Below are 12471 nucleotides of genomic sequence, written 5' to 3' on the forward strand. Positions count from 1 at the left end.
CCACCACTTCCATTCAAAACCCACACCACATTAACACAACACTCCTCTATAGCATTTCAAAAAAGATAAAGGTTTCAAAACGCACAGTAACATAAACACTCCTTTGTAGCATTTCAAAAAAGTTAAGGACAATGTTGGGTTTTAAAATTTATGTTGGGTACATGTTTAAAATGATATGGTGCAGGAAGAAACTACCTTCAAATAAAGGACCTTAGAGGCTTCTTCTATGCATCAATGGGGGATTTTGCATTCTGCACCCCCATGAATTTAAACATGCACCCCATGAGTGGGTGAAATGACAAAGTTGTCACTGAAAAATACATTTTGAATTGCACATTTTAGAATACATTTCTAGATCTTGAGTATACATTCCAGTATGTAATAATACATTCCAGATTATGCAATCCATAATGTAAATACATTTTGGATTGCACATTGCAGAATATATATATATATATATATATATATATATATATATATAAAGACACTTGTGAATAAAGAAACTAAGTATATATTCATATACTAAAATCCAAGAGTGTTCATTCCCAAAGTCATATACAACAATAAAATGAATAATGTGCATGAATAGAGTCAATCGTCTGTAAGACTAACATAGGTGCATGTAACTCCTAACATTTGTGTAAACATTTGCATCCTATTAACATAATATGAAGACCATAACTTAGCCTCTGCATAACAGTATGTAGACCACAATATGTTTACAGTTGGTATGAGACAACCATCCTACAATTTCATACACATCAACTTCCATCATATAATGTAATCGACAAGTAATTGAGAATACAAATGTAAACACACTAAATCAGACATTAGAAAATACTTGAACAAAAGGTGAATTGTGCACATGTTTTATACATATGAGTCTATGCATACTGACATTCGTGGGATACTTACTTCGTAATGGGAATATGATGATATTTTTCTTCAATGATAAACACACTAAAACAACATTGTATTTGCTAGCAATCACATATCTCATATCGAACATAATTTGTGTGTTTGCACTAGCTTGCAAAGACAAAAATGTTAGTTAGAGAGTCATCATTTTTGCGTATAATATGGAAAAATGTGTTATGTGTGTCATAACTTATTGTTAACATCCCATCCATAAGTAATGGTCTTTTTAGTTTCTCTACCTATTCATAACCACCCAACAATGTAGCATATTCATCTCACCACGGTCCAATTTCTTTAAACAAATCCATTATGACAAATGGCCACGAATATTTCCTCATTCCCACTAGTGCAACTATAGATCGATAACCACAATGACCATTAGCCTTGACATCAATGACATCATGTTTGTAAGGGTGAGTACTAGGACGAAACTAGTCCAACATTGGTATTAATTTAACTGTCAATGGGACTGTCATTTTTCCCCTCTCCTTGGTTGAGTTCCACATAGAAGAACTATCATTTATTGAATGAATGATATTGACATGCTTAACATATAAGGGGTCACACTTTGTAGATCTCACCAATCTATTTGCTTGCCTTTTTTGGATCCCTTATTTTTTACTTTATTCACTGGTGCGCACATTGATGTCATGTTTGGGCATGCTATTTCACGCAACTTGGTCTTAATTGTCACTTTTCCTACAATGCCAACTTCTTTCTTTGAAACAATTCAAAATAAGATCAAATTCTTTCTGAATAGGCAATTCAGAGGATGAATCGCATGATGACATGTAAAAAAGCTCAATCTAGTTCACATAACATGAACTACATTTAAGGTTATGCTACTAAGGTCATATTTCACTAATTCATATCCACAAGGTATATCGTGAGTACGTATGAGTACACAACCACAACGATCACTATCAATATTACCCTTAACACCCAACCTTCTCCATGGGCAACTAGTTTTCCTGCAATTTAAAAGGACAATCATACTTTCTTGTACTAGTTACAATCACTTCCAAATCGTTTCTATATTTCACATGCTCACCACCCCTTTCACAACCTAACAACACATAGGTCTTCATTTCCTGTTGTTCATTTTCTTTGTCAAACCTCAATATGAAAACTACAAAACCTATTCCAAAAACCACCTTACACACCCATTGAAGTAAGTCATCTCACATACCAAATACCTACATAAATACAACACATTTTCACAATCAGGTGTCATAGGTCTTCAAATGTAATAAATGAAATTACACTTATCTTATTTGTTCTAAATGGTTGAATGTAGTCTCCTCCAACCAATTCATCTTCAGATGCCATTAACTTCATTATGTTGGATTCATCCATGTCAAATAATTAATCCACTTCGTCATATATTTTGCTCTGCCGTTGCGATTGCATCTTTATATTCAATAACCACCTAAATACATCACGTCATATTTTCAATTAAAAAAGAAATACAAAAATTTAAAATAAATATTAAAATTCATTATAACTATATTTTAGAATCTAGACTAAAAAATACAAAATATGTATTCCAGCATGTAGAATTTTGAATACATATTTTCTATTTTGGATTCGAAGTTCTATAATACAAATATGTATTATGGAACGCAAAATCTAGAACAAATGTATGCATTATGAATTAAACGTTTCAGAATACATATTTTGTATTATGGATTCTATGTTTCAAAATATAAAAAACAATTTTTTAACATTCCAGAATGTACAATCCAAAATGTCACCGGATTGTACATTCTTAAACTCAAATTGAAAAATGAAAAATTAAGACTCATCAAAATCACTACAACAACCACCCTTCAACTAAACCGGCATCATCGCCAGCCACCAAGCACACCAATCACTACCTTTAACATCTGCCTCCAACCACCAACCACTGTGAGCCACCACCAACGCTCTAAACCTGAAAAATGCTCCAAAACAACATATTACCACCCATATTTAAACATTTATTTTCAGAAGGACAAATTAATCATTTAAAATTACATGAGAGTGCAAATTTAAATTCATGAGGGTGCAAAATGCAAAACCCATTAATAGACAAGACACCATTTTACCTTAGAAGGAGAGTCATAAACCTAGTGACTCAAATACGATAATTATCATATTTTAGTGTATTTTTTTTTATCTTAAAGAGGAATTTGAATAGGTTTAACATGATAAAATATAAATTCTCTCTTCTCTTTATAATAATATTTACACATAATATAAAATTATAATGATAATTATTAAAATATAAACAATAATTTCTTTTATCATTTAAATATATTTTTAAAGAAAAAAATTACATCATAATATTAGTTTTACAAAACTAATCTAATTTATTTATAATTTTAAAAGTAACTATGTAAATAAAATTATTTCAAATTAATATTAGTTTGTATGATAATATATATCAATTTTTTATAATCACAGTAACACAAAATTAAATTATATTGTTTATTAAAATATTAAATATAATAATAATAATATAAATATTTTAAAGATATTACGTATAATTTTTATAATATAAAAACAGTTATAAAAATAAAATAGAAATTTGTATAATTATTTAAAATTTATTTATTTATAATAAATTTCACACTTTATAAACAAAAATCAATTAATAGTGAACTTTTAGAAAACTTTTTGTAATTTTAATGAAAAATTATCATTTAAACATAATTTATATTATATTCGAATATTATTTAGCTTTTCATCTTGCATGCATTAAATATTGAATATGATTATACATCATTATTATATAATGTTATTATCCTATCCCACTATATTTTCTTTTCTAAATTAAGTATATTTGAAACTTGATTTGCATAAGATCATTAGGTATTTTCAAATTCACTTAAAAATCCTTACTTTTGAGTGTGTTAATATTTCAAAACTATATTTACTTATTAAATAAGAGTAAAGCTCATGAAATAAATATTTAATCTTTTCAAGATTGCTTCATTAAAAAAAATGTTTTTTGAACTTTTTTTTTCTTTAAAAATATACTTACTCTAACTTTCTCTTTTAATTTTTAAATGAAAAGAATCTCAAACTAAACAGGCTATCCTAGTAGCTTATTTTAAAGCAAACTATTTAAATTCATTCATATAATTAAATTTCATAATCACATTTACAGCATGAAATAAAATTTGATTAAATGGATAGTTAATTTAGTTATCTAATCAAATGCACTCATTCACTCCACCACGTTGTAGAAAAAGTTGAGAGATCTGAAGTAAAACAAAAATTAATGATAAATGAAACCAAAAGAAATCATATTACTACTATTATAGAAAAAAAATGGATGTTGGGAAGTCCCAAAATTCTGCTTTGTTTGTGTTTTTGTAGGAGGGGGAAAGAAAAGAAAGTGAAAGAGAAGAGTAATGAAAAACAACCCCGAATGGTTTTGTATTTATTTTTGTTGAGGTTCAGAAAAGTGACAAATGGCATACGATTATGATGGTTTTGAACCCGTTATTGTCGCAGTTGAACTAACAGGTATAATAAGATTAATGCCAAATTTAGGGCATGGAGATGAAAATTACAACGTAACATGTCTGGCCTTCCATCAAAAAACATGTTGAGTTACTGGTTTTGATTTGCCTGGCCACCATTAGGGGCGGTAGATCAAAATCAGGTGCTTTCATTTTACACTTTTGAGTTTTTCCAACCTGAAGTCTCTCTCTTCTTGGGTTGGATGCTCGATTCATAACATCCAATCAAGAACAACCAAAAACTTCCAAAACTTTTTTCCCATGTCTTGAACATTCCATTTGTTCTTCACTGCCAAACTGAGAGGAAATCATACGTAGGATTGATTCAAACAAACATTTTTCCTGGAGGTGATCAGGTACCAACTCTTATCTTTCATCTATCAAATGTCTCAGTGATTGGTTGTTAATGCCAAATGAATGAAACAATTAGACGGTAAAATGGTATGATCCGTTTTCGGTTTCAGAAATTTGTAGCTGGTTCCATCGAAGATTGGAAGTTATAACAGATTTTGAGGTGAAAGTTTTGAGGTTCAAAGATAGATAAAAAAGCTCCAATAATGACGTCAGGTGCGGTGAAAGGCCAGGTGAAAGGCCAGGTGAAAGGCCTCCTCAAAGGACTCAGATATATATCCCAAATATTTGGTAATCATATTCTTCTCTTCTTTCTATCATCATCATCTCTCAGGAAATATGTATACTTAGATTCGATTTTCATTATCATTGTCATACACACCAAAAATAAAATTGGATTGCAGATGAAGAGGATGATAAGCAGATAGAGATTGGGTTTCCAACAGACGTAAAGCATTTGGCACACATTGGAGCTGAAAACGCGAAAGCAAGTCAACCAAGCTGGGTACATTCTCCTTTCTCTGCTTCAATTCCAAAAAAAGAATAATCTCCAACGTAAAATTCGATTAATTAAAATGAAATTGTGCAGCTAACTGAATTCAAAGAAGCACCAGAAGGTTCATCTGGAACAGTGGTAAACCCCGTGAAGGCCACATCTGAAGGTTGGATCGTTAATAATTTCATATTTTATAGTGCTAAGTAGTTATGCGAGAGATTGATGAGTAATTCATGGTACGATGACAATGGTGATGATGCAGATAATAATAGTGATGCTAATAGCAACAAAGGCGAGGGGAAGCGAAGCCGAAAGTCAAGGCCTCGCTCTACTGAAAACCAGTCCTCCACGAGTTCTCCGAGCCGAGAGAGCTCGACGGAGGGATCCAAGCCGAGCCGCCGACACCAGTCCTCGGAATCTTCTAGAAAGATGAACCGTCACTCATCGGAAGAAGAGAAACCCCCGACAGCTTCGGGATCGAAACATTCGAGCCGCAGGAAGTCGAAGACGTCGTCGTCGGAGGACAAGGAGGGAGGGTCCGTCCGGAGGGCGTCGGAGGAGAAAGAAGGTTCGTCGAGGAGGGCAGGACGAGGACGAAGACAGTCGAAGGGGGAATCCTTAACTGAATTCCCCTTCGCAGATTCTGGGCCTCAATAGAGAAACCGTGACAGTGAAAGAGAAATGAGACAGTGACATCTTCCGTAATAGTGTGGACCAGCAGCAGATTCAGTTTAGAGAGAGATTTCAGGGGCCAGAAATTAATTATCTTCCATTATCAATTACCACATACGTATACGAATACATACTAAGTATATAACCAATCCTGCCTGGTGTTCTGACTGACGACTTCAATCCCTTCAATTCAATGTCAACCTTTTATATTTCTTTTTTTTCAGTTCCTCCTTTTTTGTAATAGTGTCACTGGCTATTTTGGATCCTCTGGATTCAATTGTTACCAAAACATGTAACAATTTTTTACATTGCTATAAAGTGCACCCTTATCGACCAAAGTAATTTGCGCAGAATCACCTTCAGTGTGCATGGATTGGATGGTATTCATTTTTTAATTCGCTCAAATTTGTTTGATTATCAAATATGAACTTTTCTGAGGTATAATTGATTTTCAACCTCAAAACCCATCATAAGGATAAATTGGTTATAAACTGACTTTACTCAATCTATTTTATAAACATTCATATGCAAACCCTGACCAAATAACACAAAGAATTGGTCATAGATATATACTACTCGTAGAACAAAGTTGTACATAACTACAAACTACAAACTACAAACGGATGAAAACCGCAAAAAGACAGAATTAATACCAAGGTGTCATGTTTCCAGGAGGAAACGTCATATGCAGTACAATTTTTTCGTTTTTCAGCACAAACACAATTAGAGCTAATTCCCCAAAACATTATGTGGCTCGAAGTTCTCCTTGTTAGAGATTTTGAAAACGGAATCCTTGTCAGTTGTCTTGGCAGGAGAAAACTCTAAAGTTTCATCAGATCTCTTTTTTGTTGGAACTGGAGCTCCAATGTTCTGGGACAACTCTCTTTGGTTGCCACAAAGAGTAAATATGTTTTGAATTCTCAGTAGTCTAGAAGGCCCAAGATCCTTGTCATCCACATTGATACAACAATCCTCTTTCTGTGGACTCGTGTTAGACAGATTTAATGTTGCCAAGGAGCCTGCAGCACTTGGCTTTTCAACACTACATACCCTGGTTTCCTCTATCACTTCTTTCTCCACTTCCTCATCACCCCCTTTGTCTTCGTCTCCTTCTCCCTCTTCCTCATATACTGTACTAAGGCATACCCTTTGCCCAAAGTTGGGTGCAAAATCATCTTTTCCACCATTCAAAGTATTTGGACAAGGTTGGTTTGAAAAGTCTTGCTTAACATTGTAATCAGTCCTACACATAACTCCTCCAACGATGTTCACTTCACGGCCAAGGGGTTCTTGGTCGTCCATGTCCAAATCCATGGACTTCACCATTCCAGGATCCTCCTCACTTTTGTAAACGCGCAATAGCCTTCTCATAAACCCACTTGATTCCATGTCTTTTGACTCATTTTCCTCACTATTCCCCCCTTGCCTTGAACAAGATAGCTGCAACTCAATTTCTTCCAATCTCCTTCTCAGAGTTTCAACTTCCTCCTGCTGCTGTAGTATCCTCTCCTCCATTCTCTTCCTCTCCAATTCAACAAACTCGTTTGTCATTCTTTGGCACTCAGCCAACTTCTTTTCCAACTCTTGTCTTAGAAGCCGAGTTCGTTCATTTACCTTCAGGTTAATTTCCTCCTCACTTGGCTTAGTTCCTTTTCCTTCTGCAAGGTTCAATTTACTTCTTAATGCAGCAATTTCTTCTTCTTTCTTCAAAAGCTTTTTGTGCGCTTCGTTACGCTCTTTCTCTCTTTGCTTGTTTTCCATTTGTAGCTTCAAGATAAATTCATCCATTGCAGCAATTCTTGATCCCAAAATGACAGCAGAAGAGGATTCGTCATCCTTGACTGGAGTATGAGGACCACGGACTATGCATTTTGCTTTTGCCCCATATTCAAGTGTAGAGATTGTCTTGTGTATCTCCTTAGGATCAGGACTTGCACACAGTATCATTAGAATTTTTGACTTATCATCTTCAAAGGAATCCTTAAAAAGGAAAAGAAGAACAAATACTCGCATTGCATCAATAAAACTTCAAGTAACAGAACATGCATCAATATTTCACAGAATTAGAAAGACAATAATATTTACCTGCAGAAGCATGGTAAGTTTGCTGTCCCTAAATGGCACATGTGAATCGCCATTTGCGATGGACTCCACCACTCTCTTCAGCGCTATATTTCCTTGATTGATTTTTGCAGTCTAAAATTTCATTGACAGTAGAATAATCAGCAAAGAACTACATGATTCAGAAAAGAAAATCAAAATGCAAAAAGGTTACCTGCATTTTGGCCTCAAATCCAGTTTGACCAGCTTGTTCAATATTTTCTGATCCCGCCATGTCTACGAGCATTAGCCTCCCTCCCACAGTTGGTACATCAAGGATTACCTGATCAGAATAGAAGATGTATAATCAATTTCCACAAAAGAGGGGCTTAAAAAATTTAATCAAAGCCTTCGATCAAAGCAATCATACCATGCAGTGACTTCTGGAACTTCTATCATTACAAAGTGTGCTTTTAACAATCCTCCGTTTCTCCACCTTATGAATTTCTTTTGAGATCTTCCCTGCTTCATTTCCAGATATATAGGTAGCATTCTTAGCTTTTTTCCCCATCACTTCAAGTTTCACCTACAAGTACAAAAGCAAAAGAAAGAAAGGACCCCGTCCATATGTCAATGACAGACAATCAAATCAAAGAGCAACTGTTCAGCTAATACTTCCAAAACTAACATCTGTCAATGACAGATAATTTTATTTTGGAAAACAAAATCGATAGATGTTTCATTTTGCTGATAATGACCACGATATCTACGAGAAAAAAATCACTGGTTTAACGAGTTCCAATCAGCCATTAAATTCCATTGAAAGGGAACATACAAAAAATGTTACAAAATTTTGGATAACATGTTTTTCCATGTCAAGATTGATCTTTTTTTGCGGAGAAACAACACCAACAAGCGAAATTTTTCTCTAAAGTAAGAAATGTCTCACAAGCTCTTCTTAAAGAGTAACACACATAGACACAGCCCAGCAAAAATTGAGAACAAAATGTGCCAAAAAAAAAAATCAGCCAGCCAATTTCGTAAAAGCTATGAAAGTAAGTAACAACATGAAAATTTCATGAGTATACAATGAAAGCAACCCCAAGTAGAAATCCTAAAGATAAGTCACATTTCTCAGATAATATCTGGAGCACAAAAACCTGCAGACACAAGAGCCATAAAAGTGATGAAATAACATAGACTATATTACCTTTGAAGCACTACCCCCCTTAGGCCAGCCAAATCCAAATCCTCCTCCCCCACCTCCTCCATTGGTGGACAACAGATCATAAATCTCCTCGTTGTAAATCTCCAAAACTGTGACTTGAACAAAAGTCCCCAACCCGAGATGCTCTTCTCTTGAATCACCCGAAGAATCTCCATCTGCATTATCCCCATCTCCAAGAATGTCCCTAAGAGACCTATACACAATCCCTGCCTGCTTTGAGCACCCAAACATGGTATGACTCTTCCCAGAACCAGTTGGTCCATACATCATGATGGTGCACTTGTCCCCAAGCTTAACCCCATTGATCCTTGATTGCACAAATTTCTTATAAAACACATCCAGGTCCTCTTCCTCAGAAACAGAAACCCCATCAAGGGTGAAGTCCCGGTACCCAAAATCAGCTCGAACCCGGATAGAACTCGAGTTGGAACTGGTTTGAAGAACAGACAAAGGCTTATCCTTTCGATCTGGGTAGTCACGGATTCTGGCAACTACTTCAATTGGGTGTTCAGGAGGGGGTTCCTTGTTTGCAGCAGAATTGGGGTTGGGAGAAGGGTGTATTTGTAGTGTTGATTTGGGGCCATAGAAGTTGAGACGGTGCTTGGACTGTGGTGTCTTCATCTGGGTGGGGTGGTTTTGTTTGGAAGAAGGGGTTGGAGCCATGGCGGAAAATTTGAATATGAGAAATTAAAACCCAGAAAGAATTGAGAAGAAAGATTTTATTGAAACTCTCGGGTTGAATCTGCGATCCAATTTTGCAACACAAACAAGAAAGAATACCGCAAGAAGAGGTAGAAAATAGAAATGAAGAAAATGAAAATATTTGGTGGATGAAGAAGAAACGACGGAGGGTTTGAGGGTTTTGAAATTTCAAACAAAATGTAGCCGTTACAGTGTCCAACGTCTCTATGTGTTTCGATTTATCTTTTTCACGAGACAAAATGAAAATGACCTAAAATAATTTCCTAAATGGACAGTAACTCACACAGTCCAAATAAAATTTAGGACGTTTAGCGCATGGATCTTCGTCAGAAATTAAATTTTAACAAAACCCTTATTTTGCATTTACTTTTTTATCCCAGATTTTTTTTATACTATTAGTTAGTGTCATATTTTAATATTAGTCAGTGTCATCTTTAAATTGGATCAAAATAACTTTTTCCTTTAACAAATAAAAAGTTATTTATTTAAAAATAATTAAAAATATATATTTTTAAAAGTAATAGTTACATAAATTTGTAATACTATTTTTATAAAATTATATATATATATATAATTGTATTACTTTTTAGATTTAATTATCTTTGTGTTCCTACTTTTAGGTCAATATTCAATTCAATATAGTGGTTTTAAAAAAACTCAATTTGGTCCCAAATTTTTTTTAAAAAGTTCAATTTGGTCCGTTAAGTTTTCACCAACCGTGTTAATGATTGATGATATAGTGCACACACTACACACATGGAATGTTTCTTTCATTTTTTTTTTTTTTTGCTTTTCTCTGTCTCATCAATGAAGAATATTAATGTTTTTGGTCTTTGTGTAGTAGTTTGGGGAAAGAAATCTTTTAATGTAAATCTACCTTTTAATAAATTACTCAAAAAAGTATAAAATTATTTATATCATTATATAACTTGTTCTCGTCGGTAGAACTCGGTTGACCTTAATGGAGAACTCCATTTCTGATCTGTCTCATTTTGCTGCGCTGGAACGCAGTTCCGTTGGGACAGAGGACTCTACCTGTTGACAAGATTCCGACGATATAGTCAGTGAGAACTTTCTCTATGTAAAACAGTTTTAGTCTCTAGTACTAAGAAACAACGTACCTTTACTCAGGGTCTTCAATCTCTTTTATAGCTTATCTCTTTAACATCTCTTACTCACGAGAATATAATATCAACTGAAAGCATTTAATCATAACAGAAAAACCATTTGTTCACGCTCACCTCTTATCTTTAGGTGCTAACAACAGGAAAATATTTTGTTTATATGTGCACCATTATTCTCGGGTGTTCACTCTTTTATTCTCAACAACTTTTAATTAACATACGTATTATAACAAGAAGATAAAATATCTCTTTATCTTTTATCTTAATTACCTTCCTCGGGCCAACCAACATTTAGATTAAGCTCCTGAGTCGCCTTCTTGGCCCAATCGTTGAGCTGACCTCTACAAATGCTTGGACCAAGGTGATGAACACTCTGGCCAGTACATAACTTATAAAGAGATATAACATTATATTTTATCAGTAGAAGGCAACCTCATCCTCATATGAGCTATTGAGGCTACCGCTCCCAACCTGTTTAGGGAGGGGCGACCTCAAAGCAAGTTGTAAGCATAAGACACGTTAACAACAATATACCTGATGGTAATGGTTATGGCCGTGTTTTCATCAGCGAAGGTCGTCCTCAGCTCAATGTACCCTCACACATTTACCTAATCTCCTGCAAAGCCAACCAAATACCCATCGTATAACCTCAACTAGCTAGGGGATAAATGTAAATTAACGAACGTCTCCCTAAACATCACATCAGTCGAACTCCCCTGATCAATCAAAACTCTGTTTCGTCCCACAATGACGACTGATACCACCAGCAGATCATTGTTGTGGGGAAACACATCTTCTAGGTCGGAACTCGTGAAGCATAGATCGGACTCCGGAGTATGGTCAGGTCTCCTCGCCTCCAAAGACATCACTGCCCGGACATACCATTTATGTTTGGTAGCCGAGCTTCCTCCTCCAGAAAATTCTCCTGAGATGGTATTTAACTCTCAGTGGACCGATGTCTCATGTGTCGAGTCCCTGAGGGCGACCTCTCTCTACGGTCCTTCCTAGTTGTCCTCGAGATACTCCTTCAAGAACCCATCCTTGAATAGGTCAGCCAGTTGGTGACCCAAGGCTATGCATCGCTCTACGTTATGCCTGAATGCTTTGTGGAACTCGCACCAGGCATCCCTCTGCGATCCTACGTTTCGATCCATCTTCTGGGGAAAGTTCAGCTTGTTCGCAACTCCCAAAATGCTCAGGAGCTCTTTATAGGATACACAGAACCTGGGTCGAGTTGTTGACTCTTCCCTGGCCTTCATCTTGAGCTCATCTCTCTTGGCCACATAAGCAATGTACCTCGACCCCGCTCTCTTGTCGACAGAGGTTTCGTTGACCTGCAAGGGTCGAGCTCGGTTGTTCTCCTTAGGCCTAGGTTGTCTTGAATGCGAGCTTCCATTCTTTCGCCTTAATATGGGCGACAACTCGTTCATG

At 35.4% G+C, this 12471-nt stretch overlaps 2 protein-coding genes across 2 annotated transcripts; one reads left to right on the plus strand and one right to left on the minus strand.

Moving 5' to 3' along the window:
- The first annotated feature begins 4463 nt into the window (after nucleotides 1–4463).
- Nucleotides 4464–6286, plus strand: LOC137818997 (CRIB domain-containing protein RIC3-like). The gene is made up of 5 exons (XM_068622686.1): nucleotides 4464–4783; nucleotides 4892–5069; nucleotides 5183–5283; nucleotides 5368–5440; nucleotides 5537–6286. The coding sequence occupies exons 2-5, from the start codon at nucleotides 4985–4987 to the stop codon at nucleotides 5929–5931; spliced, it is 654 nt and encodes a 217-aa protein (XP_068478787.1). The 5' UTR covers nucleotides 4464–4783; nucleotides 4892–4984; the 3' UTR covers nucleotides 5932–6286.
- A 203-nt stretch (nucleotides 6287–6489) lies between these two features.
- On the minus strand, nucleotides 6490–10181 carry LOC137818996 (kinesin-like protein KIN-10A). The gene is made up of 5 exons (XM_068622685.1): nucleotides 9197–10181; nucleotides 8417–8572; nucleotides 8222–8329; nucleotides 8032–8142; nucleotides 6490–7926 (listed from the first exon to the last, which is right to left on the minus strand). The coding sequence occupies exons 1-5, from the start codon at nucleotides 9875–9877 to the stop codon at nucleotides 6676–6678; spliced, it is 2307 nt and encodes a 768-aa protein (XP_068478786.1). The 5' UTR covers nucleotides 9878–10181; the 3' UTR covers nucleotides 6490–6675.
- Between the last annotated feature and the right edge of the window lie 2290 nt (nucleotides 10182–12471).

The sequence above is a fragment of the Phaseolus vulgaris genome, chromosome 10 (assembly GCF_000499845.2).
Source record: "Phaseolus vulgaris cultivar G19833 chromosome 10, P. vulgaris v2.0, whole genome shotgun sequence".
Classification (NCBI taxonomy): domain Eukaryota; kingdom Viridiplantae; phylum Streptophyta; class Magnoliopsida; order Fabales; family Fabaceae; genus Phaseolus; species Phaseolus vulgaris.